At 40.7% G+C, this 20,917-nt stretch overlaps 1 protein-coding gene across 3 annotated transcripts; it reads left to right on the plus strand.

Annotated features, from left to right (window-relative positions):
* Positions 1 to 1,151: 1,151 nt before the first annotated feature.
* LOC112253190 (transmembrane protein 150A) lies at positions 1,152 to 11,678 on the plus strand. 3 transcript variants are annotated; one of them, XM_024425204.2, is made up of 8 exons: positions 1,152 to 1,364; positions 5,487 to 5,534; positions 6,165 to 6,227; positions 6,534 to 6,601; positions 7,413 to 7,543; positions 9,207 to 9,384; positions 9,956 to 10,169; positions 10,331 to 11,678. In XM_024425204.2, the coding sequence occupies exons 1-7, from the start codon at positions 1,300 to 1,302 to the stop codon at positions 10,141 to 10,143; spliced, it is 741 nt and encodes a 246-aa protein (XP_024280972.1). In that variant the 5' UTR covers positions 1,152 to 1,299; the 3' UTR covers positions 10,144 to 10,169; positions 10,331 to 11,678. The 3 variants fall into 3 exon arrangements, with proteins under 3 accessions (XP_024280972.1, XP_024280971.1, XP_024280973.1); XM_024425203.2 differs by having other exon boundaries at positions 9,956 to 11,678; XM_024425205.2 differs by lacking the exon at positions 5,487 to 5,534 and having other exon boundaries at positions 9,956 to 11,678.
* Positions 11,679 to 20,917: the final 9,239 nt, after the last annotated feature.

Below are 20,917 nucleotides of genomic sequence, written 5' to 3' on the forward strand. Positions count from 1 at the left end.
ACACTCACAAAAGCTCCAAATGAATAGAGGCATTTCACCTGTCATATTATGTCTATAAACTGTGTTTTAATGATGTGCAGATAGTTAAAAAGGGAAAATAAATAAACATAAATATGGGCTGTACTGATAATGGTGTTTGTTCTTCACTGGTTGCCCTTTTCTTGTGGCAACATGTCACAAATCTTGCTGCTGTGATGGCACAATGTGGTATTTCACCCAGTAGATATGGGAGTTTATCAAAAATTGATTTGTTTTTTCAAATTCTTTGTGTGTCTGTGTGATCTGAGGGAAATGTGTCTCAAGTATGGTCATACATAGGAAGTGCAGCTCAGTTTCCACCTCCTTTTGTGGGCAGTGTGCACATAGCCTGTCTTCTCTTGAGAGCCATGTCTGCCTACGCCAGCCTCTCTCAGTAGCAAGGCTATGCTCACTAAGTCTGTACATTGTCAAAGCTTTCCTTAAGTTTGGGTCAGTCACAGTGGTCAGGTATTCTGCCACCATGTACTCTCTGTTTAGGGCCAAGTAGCATTCTAGTTTGCTCTGTTTTTTGTTAATTCTTTCCAATGTGTCAAGTAATATTTTATATATATATATATATATATATATATATATATATATATATATATATATATCTCATGATTTGATTGGGGCACTGTGGGATCTGTTTGTGTTCGTGAACGGAGCACCAGGTCCGCTTCTCCAGGTTCATCTCTCTTTGATATGGAAGGTTTGGGAATCATTTCCTTTTAGGTGGTTGTAGAATTTAACAGCTCTTTTCTGGATTTTGATCATTAGCGGTTATCGGCCTAATTCTGCTCTGCATGCATTATTTGGTGTTTTACGTTGTACACAGGGATATTATTGCAGAATTCTGCATGCAGAGTCTCAATTTGGTGTTTGTCCCATTTTGTGACTTCTTGGTTGGTAAGCAGACCCCAGACCTCACAACCATAAAGGACAATGGGTTCTGAAAGTTCAAGTTTAAATTTAAGTTTAATCTAAGCAATGTACAGGAGAGCTCTGAACGGCCACTGGGGGAACATGAGTTTAACAGCTATGCAGCCTGTGCAGGGTGTGCTATGTAACTTAAAACAAACAGTAGGATGGCGTCAAGCGGGCCCTCCCTGTGTTTCCTCACATCTGCCCTCTGACAGGACAAGGTGGTGCCATTTGTGTGGATGACTGACTCTGCTGAAGGAGGAATCTCACAGTGCCAGACTGAGACCGACAGTGTCTGGACCCGGAGCGTCCCCACTGTACTTCTACTGCTGCTGGTCTCTCTCACCGAACTACCAAGACATGGTCCTCTGGAGTCTACTCCCCATCTCCCTCTCCTTAGTGTCTCTCATTGGAACCTGGGTGACGTAAGTTAAACAAGAATATATCTATATTTTCTTTCTAATCTTTTATAAGACCTTAAATAACATGTACTTGAGCTACTTCACTTAGATTTGTCGCATGTAAATACTGTGCAAAAAAAAAAGTAAAGTGCATTGTATATGCCAGTATTTTGTTTTTCCATTAATCTCATAATTCACATGGTCTCATGATTACTATAGCTAGGTTGACATCCAATTGGTGACAGATTTTCATGCGAATATTCAAAAATTTGCATATAAACAATTGCGCATTTTGCCACTAGATACAGTTGAAGTCGGAAGTTTATATACACCTTAGCCAAATACATTTAAACTCAGTTTTTCACAATTCATGACATTTTATCCTAGTAAATATTCCCTGTCTTAGGTCAGTTAGGATCACCACTTTATTTTAAGGATGTGAAATGTCAGAATAATAGTAAAGAATGATTGATTTAAGCTTTTATTTCATTCATCACATTCCCAGTGGTTCAGAAGTTTACATACACTCAATTAGTATTTGGTAGCATTGCCTTTAAATTGTTTAATTTGGGTCAAACGTTTCAGGTAGCCTTCCACAAGCTTCCCACAATTTTGGTGAATTTTGTCCCATTCCTCCTGACAGAGCTGGTGTAACTGAGTCAGGTTTGTAGGGCTCCTTGCTCGCACACACTTTTTCAGTTCTTCCCACACATTTTTTATAGGAATGAGGTCAGGGCTTTGATGGCCACTCCAATACCTTAACTTTGTTGTCCTTAAGACATTTTGCCACAACTTTGGAAGTATGCTTGGGGTCATTGTCCATTTGGAAGAGCCGTTTGCGACCAAGCTTTAACTTCCTGACTGATGTCTTAAGATGTTGCTTCAATATATCCACATAATTATCCGCCCTCGTGATGCCATCTATTTTGTGAAGTGCCCCAGCACCACCTGCAGCAAAGCACCCCCACAACATGATGCTGCCACCCCTGTGCTTCACGGTTGGGATGGTGTTCTTCGGCTTGCAAGCCTCCCCCTTTTTCCTCCAAACATAACCATGGTCATTATGGCCAAACAGTTCTATTTTTGTTCCATCAGACCAGAGGACATTTCTCCAAAAAGTACCATTTTTGTCCACATCGGCAGTTGCAAACCGTAGTCTGGCTTTTTTTATGGCGGTTTTGGAGCAGTGGCTTCTTCCTTGCTGAGCGGCCTTTCAGGTTATGTCGATATAGGACTTGTTTTAATGTGGATACAGATACTTTTGTACCTGTTTCCTCCAGCATCTTCACAAGGTAATTTGCTGTTGTTTTGGGATTGATTTGCACTTTTCGCACCAATGTACGTTCATCTCTTGTAGACAGAACACGTCTCCTTCCTGAGCGGTATGATGGCTGCGTGGTCCCATGGTGTTTATACTTGCATACTATTGTTTGTACAGATGAACTTGGTACCTTCAGGCATTTGGAAATTGCTCCCAAAGATGAACCAGACTTCTGGAGGTCTACAGTTTTTTTCCTGAGGTCTTGGATGATTTCTTTTGATTTTCCAATGATATCAAGCAAAGAGGCACTGAGTTTGCAGGTTGGCCTTGAAATACATCCACAGATTACACCTCCAATTGACTCAAATAATGTCAATTAGCCTATCAGAAGCTTCTAAAGCCATGACATCATTTTCTGGAATTTTCCAAGCTGTTTAAAGGCACAGTCAACAAAGTGTATGTAAACGTCTGACCCACTGGAATTGTGATACAGTGAAATAATCTGTCTGTAAACAATTGGTGAAAAAATGACTTGTGTCATGCACAAAGTAGATGTCCTACCCGACTTGCCAAAACGATAGTTTTTTAACAAGAAAATTGTGAGTGGTTGAGAAACGGGTTTTAATGACTCCAACCTATGTGTATGTAAACTTCTGACTTCAACTGTATGTTTCCATCAAATTGACTTGTTGCAGATAAAAATCTGTGTGATGTGGTGCACATAAAAACAACTTTTGCGAGTCAATTCCCATGTAGGGCCTACCGAATAAAAAATATGAGTTAAATGTGTTTCCATCGCATTTTACACTCTACTGATGGTATTCTCACAAAAAGTGTTGCGTCATATAGCGAGTGTGCCTACTCCGGTATTGGCACCTGTTCTCTAACCAACAGCAAACGTATAGCCTACATTATGAGATTATTATGGATTGAAGAGCAAGATTATTTTTATTTGTCAAACGGCAGCCAAGCCTCGATGATCATGTCACCAAAATGATACCCCTCGCTATTTATTGGAAAGGATCATCAAGCTCATTACTTTGCACTTTCACCACCCTGTGAAGTTAGTTCATTTCTTTAATCTGCGTGCTTTCCTGAGGAGTCTGTGATTTACTTCGATATGATGGTTACTATAACAATATTTGTGTTCTGTTTCCATCAGGCCTGTCATGTTTTATTCCAACATGTACTTTCTTCGCATATATTTACACTGACTCTACACACACACACACTCACATACAAGCTGCTGCTACTCTATTTTATATCATGTTGCCTAGTCACCTTACCCCTATACATATCTACCTCCATCAGTCCAGTATCACTGCGCATTGTAAATATGGTATTGGAACTGACCCTGTATCATATGCTAGCGTGCTTACTCGGTGTTCTTCATATTTCTGCTTATTTCTCGTGGGTTTTTTTGTATGACATTGTTATTGATTATTGCATTGTTGGGTTTTGATTTCGCAAGAAAGGCATTTCACTGCACTTGTGCATGTGACATTAAAACTTGAAGGTTGGATGAAAACCTAGTTAGTGTGGGAAAACTGTTTAAAAAAAAAAAAAAATCTTATAAAATCACCTTCTTGGTGATACTGCCACCTTCTAAGCACACAGATACTATCATGACACAAGGCGAGACCCAGATGCAGACAATCCTATTGGATTATTAAATATTGTAAGGCAAGAGAATGGTCGTGGACAAACAAAAGGTCAAAACTAGTTCAGAGTTCAAAAGGTACCGAAGATCAGTCAGGTGGGAAAGTAGTCCAAAACCAGGAAGACTAGCAAAAGGAGAACGGGAAAACACACTGGTTGACTTGACAAACATACAAGACGAACTGGCACAGAGCAACAGGAAACACAGGGATAAATACACTGGGGAAAATAAGCGAAACCTGGAGGGGGTGGAGACAATCACAAGGACAGGTGAAACAGATTAGGGTGTCACAGATGCGTGATTATTAAAACCAGGAAGTGATTGTTGTTCTAGTGATTCCAATATAAATGTCATAACCTCATTAAGATTTGTTGAAAGTGTCGTGAAAATACCCTTAGACCACCTGCATGTGACAAACAGAACTTTCCAGAAAGAACATTTAGGATACCTGTAGAGTCAGAGCCACCACCTTAGAGCCCACCTCACAACGTGCAAAACATAAACCAATTGTTTCACTTCCTACATTGTGAGACATGATTTAACCTTCATTATAAACTGGGTGGTTCATTCGAGGCTTGAATGCTGATTAGCTGACACCCATGGTATATCATACCATATACCACATGTATGACAAAGCATTTATTTTTACTGCTCTAATTATGTTGGTAACCAATTTATTATAGCAATAAGGCACCTCGGGGGTTCGTGGTATATGGCCAATATACCACGGCTAAGGGCTGTTCTAGGCACTCCGTGTTGGGTTGTGCTTAAGAGCAGCCCTTAGCCGTGGTATATTGGTCATATACCACACCTCCTCAGGCCTTATTGCTTAAATGTCACTGCACAGTTCTGTATATTGTTACTAGATGTGCAGCATATAGGAAAAGGTTCTATTCGTTCATATAGAGACATTTGATTCAACCTTTTGTTTGTTCTCAGAGGGCACAGTACAGCCTGGTACTTTCTTATTGACACTGGTTGACTGCCTGTAAAGGCATTCACATATATGGATATGAGTAGCTTTGTAACAGGGCTGCTAATAATATTCTAACCACGTACATCTGTGTACTTTTTTTAGTCACCTACATCAGTTCCTGGTTACTTATTGATCCTCAGGGTATTCAGTGTTCATTAATGGGAGCGTATATTATATCATATTATACATTGAAAAACCATACATGCTAAGAGAATTAGGCACTTTAATCATATCAAATTGTTGTTTCAGGTATGGCCTGGCGTACAGCTATGACCATGTGTGTTCCCTCAACAACTGGTGCGTTGTGTTCTTTTTGTGAGATTTCCGACAGACCATTGTGATTGGTTCTTTCAGCCAATTCCATATCAATGAAATACATTGTTTTAATGTAACACAAGCATACAGATGTAGGATCTTAATTTGATCACCTTGTTGCAGCAGAACTTTCCTGCAGTGCAGGGAATGATTAACATGTAGTGTATTTGAGGTATAAATAGGCTTCGAAGTTTGTCATTTCCAATTTTACATTTCCGACTTGATTTTCTCTTACGTAAAATATATCAATGCCTACATAAATGCCCATTAATTATAATCCACATAATATTTCACATTTACTGTTGCTGCAGGATTATTTTCCTGCTGTAGCAAACTGGCTCAAATTAAGATCCTATACATCCGTATTTCTAAAGCAGCGTTGTTCAACCCTGGTCCTGGAGATCCACAGGGTATGCAGTCTATTTGTTTTAGCCTAGCACCAACACACCTGATTAAAACTAATCATCAACTTAATTAGTTGAATCAGGTGTGTTGCTGCTATTGGGCTGTAACAAAAGCCTGCATGCCACACCCTGTCCCCTCCAGGACCAGGGTTGAAGACCACCATAGATAAAGAGAAGGTCTGTAAACATGATTCTTTTCTGTTTTCAGGGCCCCTGGGAACCACTGCAGAGACAATACATCAATAGCTTGTTGTCAAGTCCCAACCATAAGGTAACCATAGACTACTATATCAAGGTTAGGGTCAACTAACACTTTCATCTCATTCAGTTCAGAAAATGAAATTAAAATTGGACCTCCATTTTGAAGTTTGTGAATTTACCGAGTTCACATGGAATTTTAAATTGAATTATAATTTGTTCAATTCAACTCTGTTCAATTCACGTTAGAACACGTAGTCAGCTTTTAAGAGACATTCCTAGAATGTTCTCTGTCATCTTAAGATTATTGTCACTGGGTAATTTCAGTATGATGTGAAATAATGGTGTCTTACACATGCTTTGGCCTTGTGTTCTGCAGCTCGAGTGGAACAAGCTTACCAGAAAGCTCATTGTTCACAGCCACCTTTAATGCTGGTTCAATTCTGTGTAAGTTTGTAGTTGTACAGTTTGCTCACCCTACAGTATACATCCACAGGTCATACTGGATCTCAATGCACTCTGCAGATGTCTATACTGATACAAAGATTATAGTATTAGAGTATGTGCTCATAATGTACTTAATGTTATTTACTTCAAGGTCACCCTTAAAACGGTTTGGTATGTCAGATTTCTTATCGAACGTGTTTGTCCTGCTGAGGAAACATCTACCAAAACCAAAGTTTTAACAAGTTGATTGTAATTAAATGACACAACATTAACAATCATACAGTCACATTGTTTTAGATCAGATGTGTTATTGCACCTAATGTATATACATGTAATAATCATCTTATGAACATTTGATCAATTACCCTATGTTATAGATGCATTATAATAACCAATGACACTATGTTATAGATGCATTATAATAACCAATGACCCTATGTTATAGATGCATTATAATAACCAATGACCCTATGTTATAGATGCATTATAATAACCAATGACACTATGTTATAGATGCATTATAATAACCAATGACCCTATGTTATAGATGCATTATAATAACCAATGACACTATGTTATAGATGCATTATAATAACCAATGACCCTATGTTATAGATGCATTATAATAACCAATGACACTATGTTATAGATGCATTATAATAACCAATGACCCTATGTTATAGATGCATTATAATAACCAATGACCCTATGTTATAGATGCATTATAATAACCAATGACACTATGTTATAGATGCATTATAATAACCAATGACCCTATGTTATAGGTGCATTATAATAACCATTTTTTTAGTCATGGTGTTCTGTATCTTCCACCATGCTCACATCTTGGAGAGGAACAGTGTCCACTCCATGCTCAGTAGAATCGCTCTGGTGTTTGGTGGAGTGGCGGCTGTCGGGGCCTTTGTGGCTGGGAACTGCAACGTAAGTACTTTCTGCACATATAGTGTAGTTTCATCCTTACTCAGGGTGTCATGCAATTCACTATAAGTATGTGTTTAAAGAAAAAACAAGGGTGTATAGTACACGATACTGCAAAAATGAATTCTGCTTGTAGACAGCGACATCGAGCAAGTAAAGTCTCTGACACAGAGGCCCCTCAGGATGTTTGTTGTCATTGTCGACAGGGCGAGAGTGGGTGAAGTGTAAGGACAAACGTAGTAGTCTGGCACGCAAGGTTAGACCGAACTTCACATGTATTAAAAAATATTTTAAATCCAGGAGTTAATATCTAGGTTAGAGAAAGACACAAAGGTCTATCAAGTTTAAAGTGTACTTCGAACTGACACTCTATTGACACTGACAAAGCACATTAAAAATATCTCCTGAGTTGCGGTTCAATTAAATCTTGAATTGTGAACAAAGAGAGGAGTGGCAGTAAAAGCAAACAAACACCCATGACACAATTGGTTGGTTTGTTAGTGTGTGCAGACATACCTACGGATGGCCGAACATCAGTGGAAAGTACAACAGAAAATAGACATGTCAATGTGTACCTTTTTGACATTATTTCATAGACGTAGACAGATAATTCACGTTTGAATTATTTCAAGTTTGTCAGATGTATTCTTCAGAAGATCATGCACAGTCTTTTGTCTCTTCTTTAGCAAAGGTACTGGTAACAGCCCAGCTCGCACATTTGGTTCCTTGGAATTGGTGGGAACGTATGTTTTTGGTTTCACATTGGTTGTGTGAATGAAGCTATATGTATGTTTCTATACGTTTCTTGACCTGTAAAATTTAACGTTTTTTAAAAGTATTCTGAGAACATTTATTTTTAGGTTGCAGGGAGGTTCTGAGAACGTTTTACTCTGGTTCCTTGAAAGTTTTCCTAGGTTTTGTTAATGCTCTGAGAACTGAAATTATTGGTGATTTGGATTTTTTTTTTAAATAACTTCCTTAAAACATTCAGTGAATGTTGTAATAAGACTTTTAATAACACTGCCAGCTTATTTGGGGGTTAACTTGGTTGAACTCCAAGCACAGAGAGGACACATGGAAATGAATTTCCCCTGGAATTAATCATGCAAACACATCTGTTTTTGTATAATGTATATTATAATGTATATTTTTTTGTCAAGTTCCTTCAATGTGTTGAATGTTCCAAAGCCAAGCAACCATCCTGCACCATTCTCAGAAAGTTGTGGGAAGGTTGTATGCAAAATAATCATAGGACAACCACACTCTCACCAAGCTCTAAGAAACATATGGTTCTCAGAACGTTATGTGCTAGCTGGAAGGTATTTTCTCTGGCTCAGATTTACAGTGAACTGTACTCTTTTCCTTTAACAGACGTTCCCAGAAAGTTTGCCGTCATTCAAACATGTCCGACTCGGGCACATAATTCCAGTGAACTGTACTCTTCCCCTTTAGCAGAAGTTCCTAGAATGTTCTGTCACCCAAACATATCAATCATTGTAGAATTTGAGTATTGTGTGTGTGACAAGTGCTTTGGCTTTGTGTTTTGCAGCTCGACTGGAACAAGTTAATTAGACTAGCTAAACGTTAACTTGTCTCAAGCCTCTCCTCCAGCCAGGGTAACTGATTACCTGATTTATGTGTCACCTGTCTGTCCTCTCTCCTCCAGCCCGAGTACCTGAAGCTGGCCCATTACCTGGGGGCTGCGGTGAGCTTCCTGTGTATCTGTTTCTATAGTCTGCTCCTCACGGTGCTCACAAGGAAGTGTGTTCTGACCCAGATGGAGTGGTTCCTCTACCCTGCACGGGTCACCTCTACTGTGGTCCAGATCATTGTCACCATTGGCTGTATCCTTTCACCTGCACTTATACTACAACCAAAGTCCTGAACCCAGACTCTTATAACCAGCAATGTTGTGGTAAAAGCAAAAAGGTTGTTAAACACTGAAGTAAAGTAACTCTCTCTATACTTTGGATACATTTTTCTGGAAAAAGTAGGTAAAAAAAGGTTTGTGTTTACCCTTCACCACATAACTGCTTATAACTCCTGAACCTGTCAAATTGCTGGGTGTGCATACACTCAGGAAAATAATATGGACAACACAACGCAAGAATAGGAGTGTCCACTTCCATACAACTTCAACTTTGCAAACAGTCACAGGCCCTGAAAGGCCCAGTTCTAAGTAGTAGGGGATAACAACAAGATACTGGCAAGAACCTTGACAATGAGGATGCCTGTGTGTTTATCTGTTTACTGATGTGTAATGTTTTAATTACTTCCACGTCTTTTGCCTTGTAGAGATTTTATTTCCTTGGAACATATGTGTAGGTTCCTATAAGCATAAACTCGATGAGGGTATGCCACAACCTGTCACCCAACAACTACTGTTCCCCCCTCCTTGACCTCTGACCCCTCTAGACACCATCTTGTTTGTACAGGAGGAATACCTGTACAAGCACTCAGCTGCCGTGTTTGAGTGGATAATGAGTGTCAACCTGGAGCTGTTTGAGCTCAGCTTTGCTGTGGAGTTCTGTTTTTTCTCCTCCTCCATGTTGTCCACGCTGCTGGTGAAAAGAGATGAGGAGAAGCCTATCCTTTTAGCCTGAGGAGAGAAGATGCTGGGCTGGCTACTGTAAGAGACACTGGGGTCTAGTTCATTAGGCATGAAATGGAAGAAACCAGTCCGAAACAGAGAGAGATTAGCTGGACTTGATTGTCATTTTAAAACATTTTGTTACGGTGTGCCTTAATGACACGACCCAGTAGTTTGCTAACTTTTCTTTGTTGTGACAGATCTAAAGCTTGTGGAATTGGACCAACCAAGTAAAGGGAACAATTGTTTGTAACCAGGACCCAGTCTGGCTGCGATCAAAAACGACTCTGAATTGGCCACGACCCACCGTTTGGGAAACACTGACGTAGGGGCATCATGAGGATAATATATCTGACCTTTGACTTTGCTCCCGGACCAACTCTCATTTTTGAGGATTATTTATTTATTCTATTTTTTCAATCAGGGCTGACAGTTCTTATGCAGCCCCTACAGAAAAACACAAAGAGGAGTTCTTACTGTCACACCAAATCAATGTACTTCGTATTGGGGAGTATTTCTGGATGCTTTCAAAAGGGAAAACTTGATCCTACAATCTTCATAGCCACTGATGAACCAATACCAGAATACCTCAGCATTTGAGTAGTAGTCACTGTAAGCACTAAAGTCACTATTTCTGTTCCTAGGTCCTGAATTGATCAAAGTGACATTTATCATTTGATGGGCCATGGAGAATGTTCAATGATGTTTGTTAGCTACTTTTTCAATATGTTGTCTATATGTGTAAAACATGACATCTTGGTGGCATTACTGTGCTATTGAAGTATACCAGTTAACAACAACATAATTACTTGTTGTATAAAAATGTAATTGTCTGCCAAGTAAAGTATTGAAGGGTAATGTTGCGACAGATTCTAAGTCCAATAATCTCTTCTGACAGCCTTAACATTAAACAGATGATCAAGTAGCTGATTTGTTTCTGGGTGGCGAGAAGAAAAGCCAGTGATGATTGTAAACCTGCGATACAACAGGTGGTGCAGTGTGAAGGAGGCAGGTGTGGCGGTTGATTAATGAACAGCCATCTTTGTATTTGTGATAGATCATTCTGAAAAGCTTTCTGGTGGCAGAACAGTTGGTTGTACTACTGCATTCCTGTCAGATGAGAGAAGAACCAATAAGCAATCATTTATCCAGAAACAATGTAACTGAACATTTTATGAAAAGAACACATTTCTTAGCAAGGTGTCATACTTTGTTCCCTTCTTCTTACTTATGTGTTCAGTCTCCTTTTCTACAGTGTTCCTAGTCAGGGCTTTTGTGCAATGATGATTGACTTTTACAACATATCATGGACTACATGGTTACATTTTAACAACGTGGTACAGCTTTATTTTTTTAAGATAAAGAAAAAGTGACAAACTGACTATCACCAAGATTAAAAATAGACAAAAGCAATCCCCATTGGGCACACACTGGTTGAACCAATGTGGAATTGATGTCTGTGCTCAGTGGGTTAATTCAGTATGAAAATAAGGCTAGAAATATCCCAAGAAATGTAATTTGCCAAGCATAATTAAATAATAAAACGTGTGTAAGATCAAATTTGTATTTGCGATTCCTCTGCGGTACTGTCCCTTGACATTATGCACCTTATGACAAGATCTGGTCGTCACAAGTCACTGCATCTCAGTGCAAGAGGTGTCACTATAGTACCTGGTTCGAATCCAGGCTGTATCACATCCGGCCATGATTGGAGTCCCATAGGGCGGCGCACAATTGGCCCAGCGTCGTCTGGGTTTGACCGGAGTAGGCTGCCATTGTAAATAAGTTTTTGTTCTAAACTGACTTGCCTAGTTAAATAAAAAAATAAAAATCCTTTCAAGGGATATTTTGGGATTTTGCCAATGAGGCACTTTCTCTACTTCCCCAGAGTCAGATGAACTCATGAATACCATTTTATGTCTCTATCCAGTATGAAGGAAGTCAGAAGTAGTTTTGCGAGCCAATGCTAACTAGCGTTAGAGCAATGGCTGGAAGTCTATGGGTATCATAGACATCCAGCATTAGCACAACTACCTCTACCTTCATACTGGACACAGAGACATAAAAATGGTATTCACGAGTTCATCTGACTCTGGGGAAGTAGATCTCGGGCATCATTGCCAAATACCAAAGTATCCCTTCCAGCTGACATATCACAACCTGGTCTCAGAGCATTTCGTATTATTCTGTACGAGATACTTAATTTGTTACATTTCGCATGGTATGTATTACCATGTGAATGTCCATCACACAATTTGTATAATATGTTATGAATTACAATAGCAAAAAGGGTTAGGGTTAGCTAACAAGCTAAGTAGTTGAAAAGTTCCTCAAATACTTAAGTTGTCCGTGAGGAGATCCCAACTCGATACTATTATCTTTGACTCCAAAACGAACAAAACAAAAGCAAAAAAAACTATAAATTATATTCAGTTTTAGTTTAATTGGGTTTTCAAGCTTATGAATCTGGTGGGAGATTGACTTCATCATTTTAAAGGAAGACTCAACAAGATCAGTACCGCAGATAATGGGCGTGTTTGAGTGCTAAGGCTCAAGCAACCAACTGTAGGCGAAAGTCAAAGAGTGAAGTCGGGGGAGGTGCATATGCGACAGCCAAAAGTCAGACACCAAAGTGGTTTTCCAACAGCAAGGCTCAGATCAACATGACAGTGTTGCCATTGTTTATAAAAAGGTTTTCTTGATAATATACTGTTCATGTATCTAACCCCCATATCACCTTCTCACAAACTGAAATCATAATATATTTATATTATCTGTGTACACATTGTACATCAATCAGTGAGAGAGAGCCTCAAATATCACATTTATTTGTATATATCCACTTTAAACATGCATATATCCACTGTAAACAAAAACACCCTAATGATTGCAGTCAAGATGTAGGTGTAAAGGACGTAATGCTGCTTGCTTAGAGAGTAACACTTCCTACTGAGTCGGCTCACGCCATGGCTAAAACCCAGGACCTCTGCCTTGCAAGCACAAGTGACCGCCCTCCGGAAATGTCTTACCAGTTGTCGCCATGTGAAAAGCTAGTTATTGGCTGGTGTAAGTGGGGACACTTCAGGCATAGGAGTATTTTTAACACATCCCTATGTGATACATACAGATGAAGTCGGAATTTTACATACACTTAGGTTGGAGTCATTAAAACTCGTTTTTCAACCATTCCACAAATTTCTTGTTAACAAACTATAGTTTTGGCAAGCTGGTTAGGACATCTCCTTTGTGCATGACACAAGTAATATTTCCAACAATTGTTTACAGACAGATTATTTCACTGTATCACATTTCCAGTGGGTCAGAAGTTTACATACACTTTGTTGACTGTGCCTTTAAACAGCTTGGAAAATTCTAGAAAATGATGTCATGGCTTTAAAAGCTTCTGATAGGCTAATTGCCATCATCTGAGTCAAGTGGAGGTGTACCTGTGGATGAATTTCAAGGCCTACCTTCAAACTCACTGCCTCTTTGCTTGACATCATGGGAAAATCAAAAGAAATCAGCCAAGACCTCAGGAAATAAAATGTAGACCTCCACAAGTCTGGTTCATGCTTGGGAGCAATTTCCAAACGCCTGAAAGTGCCACGTTCATCTGTACAAACAATTGTAAGCAAGTATAAACACCATGGGACCACGCAGCCGTCATACCGCTCAGGAAGGAGACGTGTTCTGTCTACAAGAGATGAACGTACATTGGTGCGAAAAGTGCAAATCAATCCCAAAACAACATCAAATGACCTTGTGAAGATGCTGGAGGAAACAGGTACAAAAGTATCTATATCCACATTAAAACAAGTCCTATATCGACATAACCTGAAAGGCCACTCAGCAAGGAAGAACCCACTGCTCCAAAACCGTATAAAAAAGCCAGACTACGGTTTGCAACTGCACATGGGGACAAAGATCGTACTTTTTGGAGAAATGTCCTCTGGTCTGATGAAACAAAAATAGAACTGTTTGGCCATAATGACCATCGTTATGTTTGGAGGAAAAAGGGGGAAGCTTGCAAGCCGAAGAACACCATTCCAACTGTGAAGCACGGGGGTGGCAGCATCATGTTGTGGGGGTGCTTTGCTGCAGGAGGAACTGGTGCACTTCACAAAATAGATGGCATCATGTGGCAGGAAAATTATGTGGATATATTGAAGCAACATCTCAAGACATCAGTCAGGACGTTAAAGCTTGGTCGCAAAATGGGTCTTCCAAATGGACAATGACCACAAGCATACTTCCAAAGTTGTGGCAAAATGGCTTAAGGACAACAAAGTCAAGATATTGGAGTGGCCATCACAAAGCCCTGACCTCAATCCGAGCAAGGAGGCATACAAACCTGACTCAGTTACACTAGCTCTGTCAGGAGGAATGGGACAACATTCACCTAACTTATTGTGGGAAGCTTGTGGAAGGCTACCCGAAACGTTTGACCCAAGTTAAACTTTTTAAAGGCAATTCTACCAAATACTAATTGAGTGTATGTAAACTTCTGACCCAAGTGGAATGTGATGAAAGCAATAAAGGCTGAAATAAATCACTCTCTGCTATTATCCTGACATTTCACATTCTTAAAATAAAGTGGTGATCCTAACTGACCTAATCCTTTACTAGGATTAAATGTCAGGAATTGTGAAAAACTGAGTTTAAATGTATTTAGCTAAGGTATATGTAAACTTCAGACTTCAACTGTAGGCACCTGTCTGACTATTTTAATCCCCAGAATGCACCACACTTTGAAAGGTGGTGACCAACTTGACAAAAGTGATCCGCTCAAACTCACCCACTGAGATGAGTATGATGCAAGGCTTTTCTCTCACACTGTCACAAAGAGTATTGGATCATTTGCACAAGTGCTCTTCACGCTGCTACGTGGTAGCTACAGGACCAAAACAGATGAGAAGTTGAGCATCACGCTTCAATGCTCCTGGTTGTTGAGGAAATTGACCCACTACTACTACTACTGTTTAATTTGTGCATCTACATCATCTCACAGTCTACCTTTAAACCTAACCTATAACATGACCCATCTCCTTATGCATTACTTCCCCACAGTGGCAAGAGGTGACATCTCAAAAACACATAAATGGCTCCTAGCATCCCAGTTCTACTTTCTGTCCCCAACACTAAAACTAAATAATATAAAAAATGTATTGATTTTTTAAAATCAAACTTAAACAAAATAAAAATGAGTAAAGTGAATTTGAAAACTAACAAACTAAATTGAAATTTTAAAAACTAATAGAAATAAAAACATTTAAAAAACTATAATACCATTGGTTTCCACATCAACACACCTCATCCAGGGTCTGACCTATTTATGTCATGCTTCAAAAGACCAAGTACCCTGTTAATCTAATCAAATCACATTTTATTGGTCACATTTGTTCAGCAGATGTTATTGCAGGTGTAGCGTAATGCTTGTGCTAGGAGACAGCAGTAGTGGAAAAATAATGTGAATGATGAAGGCCAGTGAAGAAGATGAGTCTAGCGACTTGCTGACACAAGCCTGGTGTGTTGATTCAATATGGCATTGTCCGGATGGATGGCTGTACTAGGAGACAGTACCCTGTTAATACCTGGTGCTAGGAGACAATAGCCCCGTTAATACCTGGTGCTAGGAGACAGTACCCTGTTAATACCCGGTGCTAGGAGACAATACCCTGTTAATACCTGGTGCTAGGAGACAATAGCCCTGTTAATACCTGGTGCTAGGAGACAGTACCCTGTTAATACCTGGTGCTAGGAGACAGTACCCTGTTAATACCTGGTGCTAGGAGACAGTACCCTGTTAATACCTGGTGCTAGGAGACAATACCCTGTTAATACCTGGTGCTAGGAGACAATAGCCCTGTTAATACCTGGTGCTAGGAGACAGTATTTCAAGGCCTCAGAGCAAGTGACGTCACTGATTGAAACGCTATTAGTGCGCACCCCGCTAACTAGCTAGCCATTTCACATCGGTTACACTAGGAGACAGTACCCTGTTAATACCTGGTGCTAGGAGACAATACCATGTTAATACCTGGTGCTAGGAGACAATACCCTGTTAATACCTGGTGCTAGGAGACAATACCCTGTTAATACCTGGTGCTAGGAGACAATAGCCCTGTTAATACCTGGTGCTAGGAGACAATACCCTGTTAATACCTGGTGCTAGGAGACAGTACCGTTAATACCTGGTGCTAGGAGACAGTACCGTTAATACCTGGTGCTAGGAGACAATACCCTGTTAATACCTGGTGCTAGGAGACAATACCCTGTTAATACCTGGTGCTAGGAGACAATAGCCCTGTTAATACCTGGTGCTAGGAGACAATACCCTGTTAATACCTGGTGCTAGGAGACAATGCCCTGTTAATACCTGGTGCTAGGAGACAATGCCCTGTTAATACCTGGTGCTAGGAGACAATAGCCCTGTTAATACCTGGTGCTAGGAGACAATACCCTGTTAATACCTGGTGCTAGGAGACAGTACCGTTAATACCTGGTGCTAGGAGACAATACCCTGTTAATACCTGGTGCTAGGAGACAGTACCGTTAATACCTGGTGCTAGGAGACAGTACCGTTAATACCTGGTGCTAGGAGACAGTACCCTGTTAATACCTGGTGCTAGGAGACAGTACCGTTAATACCTGGTGCTAGGAGACAGTACCGTTAATACCTGGTGCTAGGAGACAGTACCCTGTTAATACCTGGTGCTAGGAGACAGTACCGTTAAGACCTGGTGCTAGGAGACAGTACCCTGTTAATACCTGGTGCTAGGAGACAGTTACCGTTAATACCTGGTGCTAGGAGACAATACCATGTTAATACCTGGTGCTAGGAGACAATACCATGTTAATACCTGGTGCTAGGAGACAATACCATGTTAATACCTGGTGCTAGGAGACAATACCATGTTAATACCTGGTGCTAGGAGACAGTACCCTGTTAATACCTGGTGCTAGGAGACAGTACCGTTAATACCTGGTGCTAGGAGACAGTACCCTGTTAATACCTGGTGCTAGGAGACAGTACCGTTAATACCTGGTGCTAGGAGACAATACCATGTTAATACCTGGTGCTAGGAGACAATACCATGTTAATACCTGGTGCTAGGAGACAGTACCCTGTTAATACCTGGTGCTAGGAGACAGTACCGTTAATACCTGGTGCTAGGAGACAATACCATGTTAATACCTGGTGCTAGGAGACAATACCATGTTAATACCTGGTGCTAGGAGACAATACCATGTTAATACCTGGTGCTAGGAGACAATACCCTGTTAATACCTGGTGCTAGGAGACAGTACCGTTAATACCTGGTGCTAGGAGACAATACCCTGTTAATACCTGGTGCTAGGAGACAGTACCCTGTTAATACCTGGTGCTAGGATGCATCCTGATCATGACTACATTTTCAGATATGTGTTGATGATTAAAATCTTCATCGTTTACTGATTTTGATCAGATCTGTTGTAAACAGACAAAATCAGGATGGATGCATGTTAGCAGCAGACAAATGGTGCTATAGTGTGTAGGCCGTTATAACTGTGTGTGTGTATAGGAACGCTGCAAGGTTTCTCCTGTGTACTTATTACTTAATGTAGACAACTTCAAAGACAGAGCTCTGCCAAAGTCAGTAAAACAGTATGTCAACATATCTCAACGGCGTCTGAATTCTAGTCGTTCCTGAGATATACTGTGGGTTGGGGTCAACCCTGATACTGTATAAGGAATGTTGCAAGGCAGGGGAGTTTGTTGCATTCACAAAAACATCCTCCTTGCCTCACTCATAAGTGGCAAGATGTGGAAACAAGCACCGGTCTCTTCACACTCGCTCAACTGTCTGAGGAAATGTGCAAACACAACGTAAAAAACAAAAGCATACCTCTGGAACAGTTAAGTGTTCTTAGAAGACAGGTGTGACTCATATCAGTGGTGTTAAGTTCAGACAGTAGGCATTGTGGGGTGTTGCCAGGCGTTGGCTCCCAGGCGGTATTTGCATAAGGACAAGTGTGTACTGTAGATCAACAGGTAACTCAGGTGGTTTGAACCAGAGATGTTTGGGAAACCTCGTCATAGTGTTGTTGACTCTAGCCTTGGACTGATAGCTGTATGAATGTAGGGGGCTTGGAAGGAATAAGGACTTGGGTGTGTGCACTGATTGAGGATTACTTGATGTTATTTTGCCTGCTATGTACAAAGGGTGCATTATAGAAACACATTTTAGTACAGATTATGGTTATGCAGTATCATGTTGATCTGGTTCACAAGTCTCCTTTAGGCAACTAAGAATTTGACCATCTTGAAAAAAAAAAGGTGCATCTGAAAATACCCTTTAACTCACCACTGAATTCTAAACGAGCCCCTAGTACCTAGGGACTTGTTTAGGTGAAACATGTTTAGATAGGTGGGTAAGCAATATGGCAACAATGAAATCCACCCGGGAAATCATACTAAATCCAATCATTGGAGAGCTACAAGTAGGAGGGGCTAAGGATTTCAACACAGAGCAAGTGTCGATACTGGGTGTGTTTCAGATACACAGATTCTGTGCATTTTATAGGAAGATATGACGTTCATACAGCAGGGTTCCTAAAATGTTAATAAACACTTCTCCAGGCTTTGATCTGATGACCTATTCAGAGCTGATCGGTGCATCATCTGCATATTGAACACACCACTGTAACCCTACAGAAAGTGATGACCTATTCAGAGCTGATCGGTGCATCATCTGCATATTGAACACACCACTGTAACCCTACAGAAAGTGATGACCTATTCAGAGCTGATCGGTGCATCATCTGCATATTGAACACACCACTGTAACCCTACAGAAAGTGATGACCTATTCAGAGCTGATCGGTGCATCATCTGCATATTGAACACACCACTGTAACCCTACAGAAAGTGATGACCTATTCAGAGCTGATCGGTGCATCATCTGCATATTGAACACACCACTGTAACCCCACAGAAAGTGATGACCTATTCAGAGCTGATCGGTGCATCATCTGCATATTGAACACACCACTGTAACCCTACAGAAAGTGATGACCTATTCAGAGCTGATCGGTGCATCATCTGCATATTGAACACAATATGTGTAACCCTACAGAAACCTACAGAAACCCTACAGAAAGTGATGACCTATTCAGAGCTGATCGGTGCATCATCTGCATATTGAACACACCACTGTAACCCTACAGAAAGTGATGACCTATTCAGAGCTGATCGGTGCATCATCTGCATATTGAACACACCACTGTAACCCCACAGAAAGTGATGACCTATTCAGAGCTGATCGGTGCATCATCTGCATATTGAACACACCACTGTAACCCCACAGAAAGTGATGACCTATTCAGAGCTGATCGGTGCATCATCTGCATATTGAACACACCACTGTAACCCTACAGAAAGTGATGACCTATTCAGAGCTGATCGGTGCATCATCTGCATATTGAACACACCACTGTAACCCCACAGAAAGTGATGACCTATTCAGAGCTGATCGGTGCATCATCTGCATATTGAACACACCACTGTAACCCTACAGAAAGTGATGACCTATTCAGAGCTGATCGGTGCATCATCTGCATATTGAACACACCACTGTAACCCTACAGAAAGTGATGACCTATTCAGAGCTGATCGGTGCATCATCTGCATATTGAACACACCACTGTAACCCCACAGAAAGTGATGACCTATTCAGAGCTGATCGGTGCATCATCTGCATATTGAACACACCACTGTAACCCTACAGAAAGTGATGACCTATTCAGAGCTGATCGGTGCATCATCTGCATATTGAACACACCACTGTAACCCCACAGAAAGTGATGACCTATTCAGAGCTGATCGGTGCATCATCTGCATATTGAACACACCACTGTAACCCCACAGAAAGTGATGACCTATTCAGAGCTGATCGGTGCATCATCTGCATATTGAACACACCACTGTAACCCTACAGAAAGTGATGACCTATTCAGAGCTGATCGGTGCATCATCTGCATATTGAACACACCACTGTAACCCCACAGAAAGTGATGACCTATTCAGAGCTGATCGGTGCATCATCTGCATATTGAACACACCACTGTAACCCTACAGAAAGTGATGACCTATTCAGAGCTGATCGGTGCATCATCTGCATATTGAACACACCACTGTAACCCTACAGAAAGTGATGACCTATTCAGAGCTGATCGGTGCATCATCTGCATATTGAACACACCACTGTAACCCCACAGAAAGTGATGACCTATTCAGAGCTGATCGGTGCATCATCTGCATATTGAACACACCACTGTAACCCCACAGAAAGTGATGACCTATTCAGAGCTGATCGGTGCATCATCTGCATATTGAACACACCACTGTAACCCTACAGAAAGTGATGACCTATTCAGAGCTGATCGGTGCATCATCTGCATATTGAACACACCACTGTAACCCCACAGAAAGTGATGACCTATTCAGAGCTGATCGGTGCATCATCTGCATATTGAACACACCACTGTAACCCTACAGAAAGTGATGACCTATTCAGAGCTGATCGGTGCATCATCTGCATATTGAACACACCACTGTAACCCTACAGAAAGTGATGACCTATTCAGAGCTGATCGGTGCATCATCTGCATATTGAACACACCACTGTAACCCCACAGAAAGTGATGACCTATTCAGAGCTGATCGGTGCATCATCTGCATATTGAACACACCACTGTAACCCCACAGAAAGTGATGACCTATTCAGAGCTGATCGGTGCATCATCTG

This window comes from Oncorhynchus tshawytscha, linkage group LG16, assembly GCF_018296145.1.
Source record: "Oncorhynchus tshawytscha isolate Ot180627B linkage group LG16, Otsh_v2.0, whole genome shotgun sequence".
NCBI lineage: Eukaryota > Metazoa > Chordata > Actinopteri > Salmoniformes > Salmonidae > Oncorhynchus > Oncorhynchus tshawytscha.

What these genes read in the sequence shown, in the direction of transcription:
- LOC112253190 (XM_024425203.2), top strand. Translation starts at nt 1,300, where the DNA reads ATGGTCCTCTGGAGTCTACTCCCCATCTCCCTCTCCTTAGTGTCTCTC. An exon ending in TGTCAAGTCCCAACCATAAG is followed by an intron (nt 6,228 to 6,533) that starts GTAACCATAGAC and finishes TGTGTTCTGCAG; the next exon opens with CTCGAGTGGAACAAGCTTAC. An exon ending in TTGTGGCTGGGAACTGCAAC is followed by an intron (nt 7,544 to 9,206) that starts GTAAGTACTTTC and finishes TCTCTCCTCCAG; the next exon opens with CCCGAGTACCTGAAGCTGGC.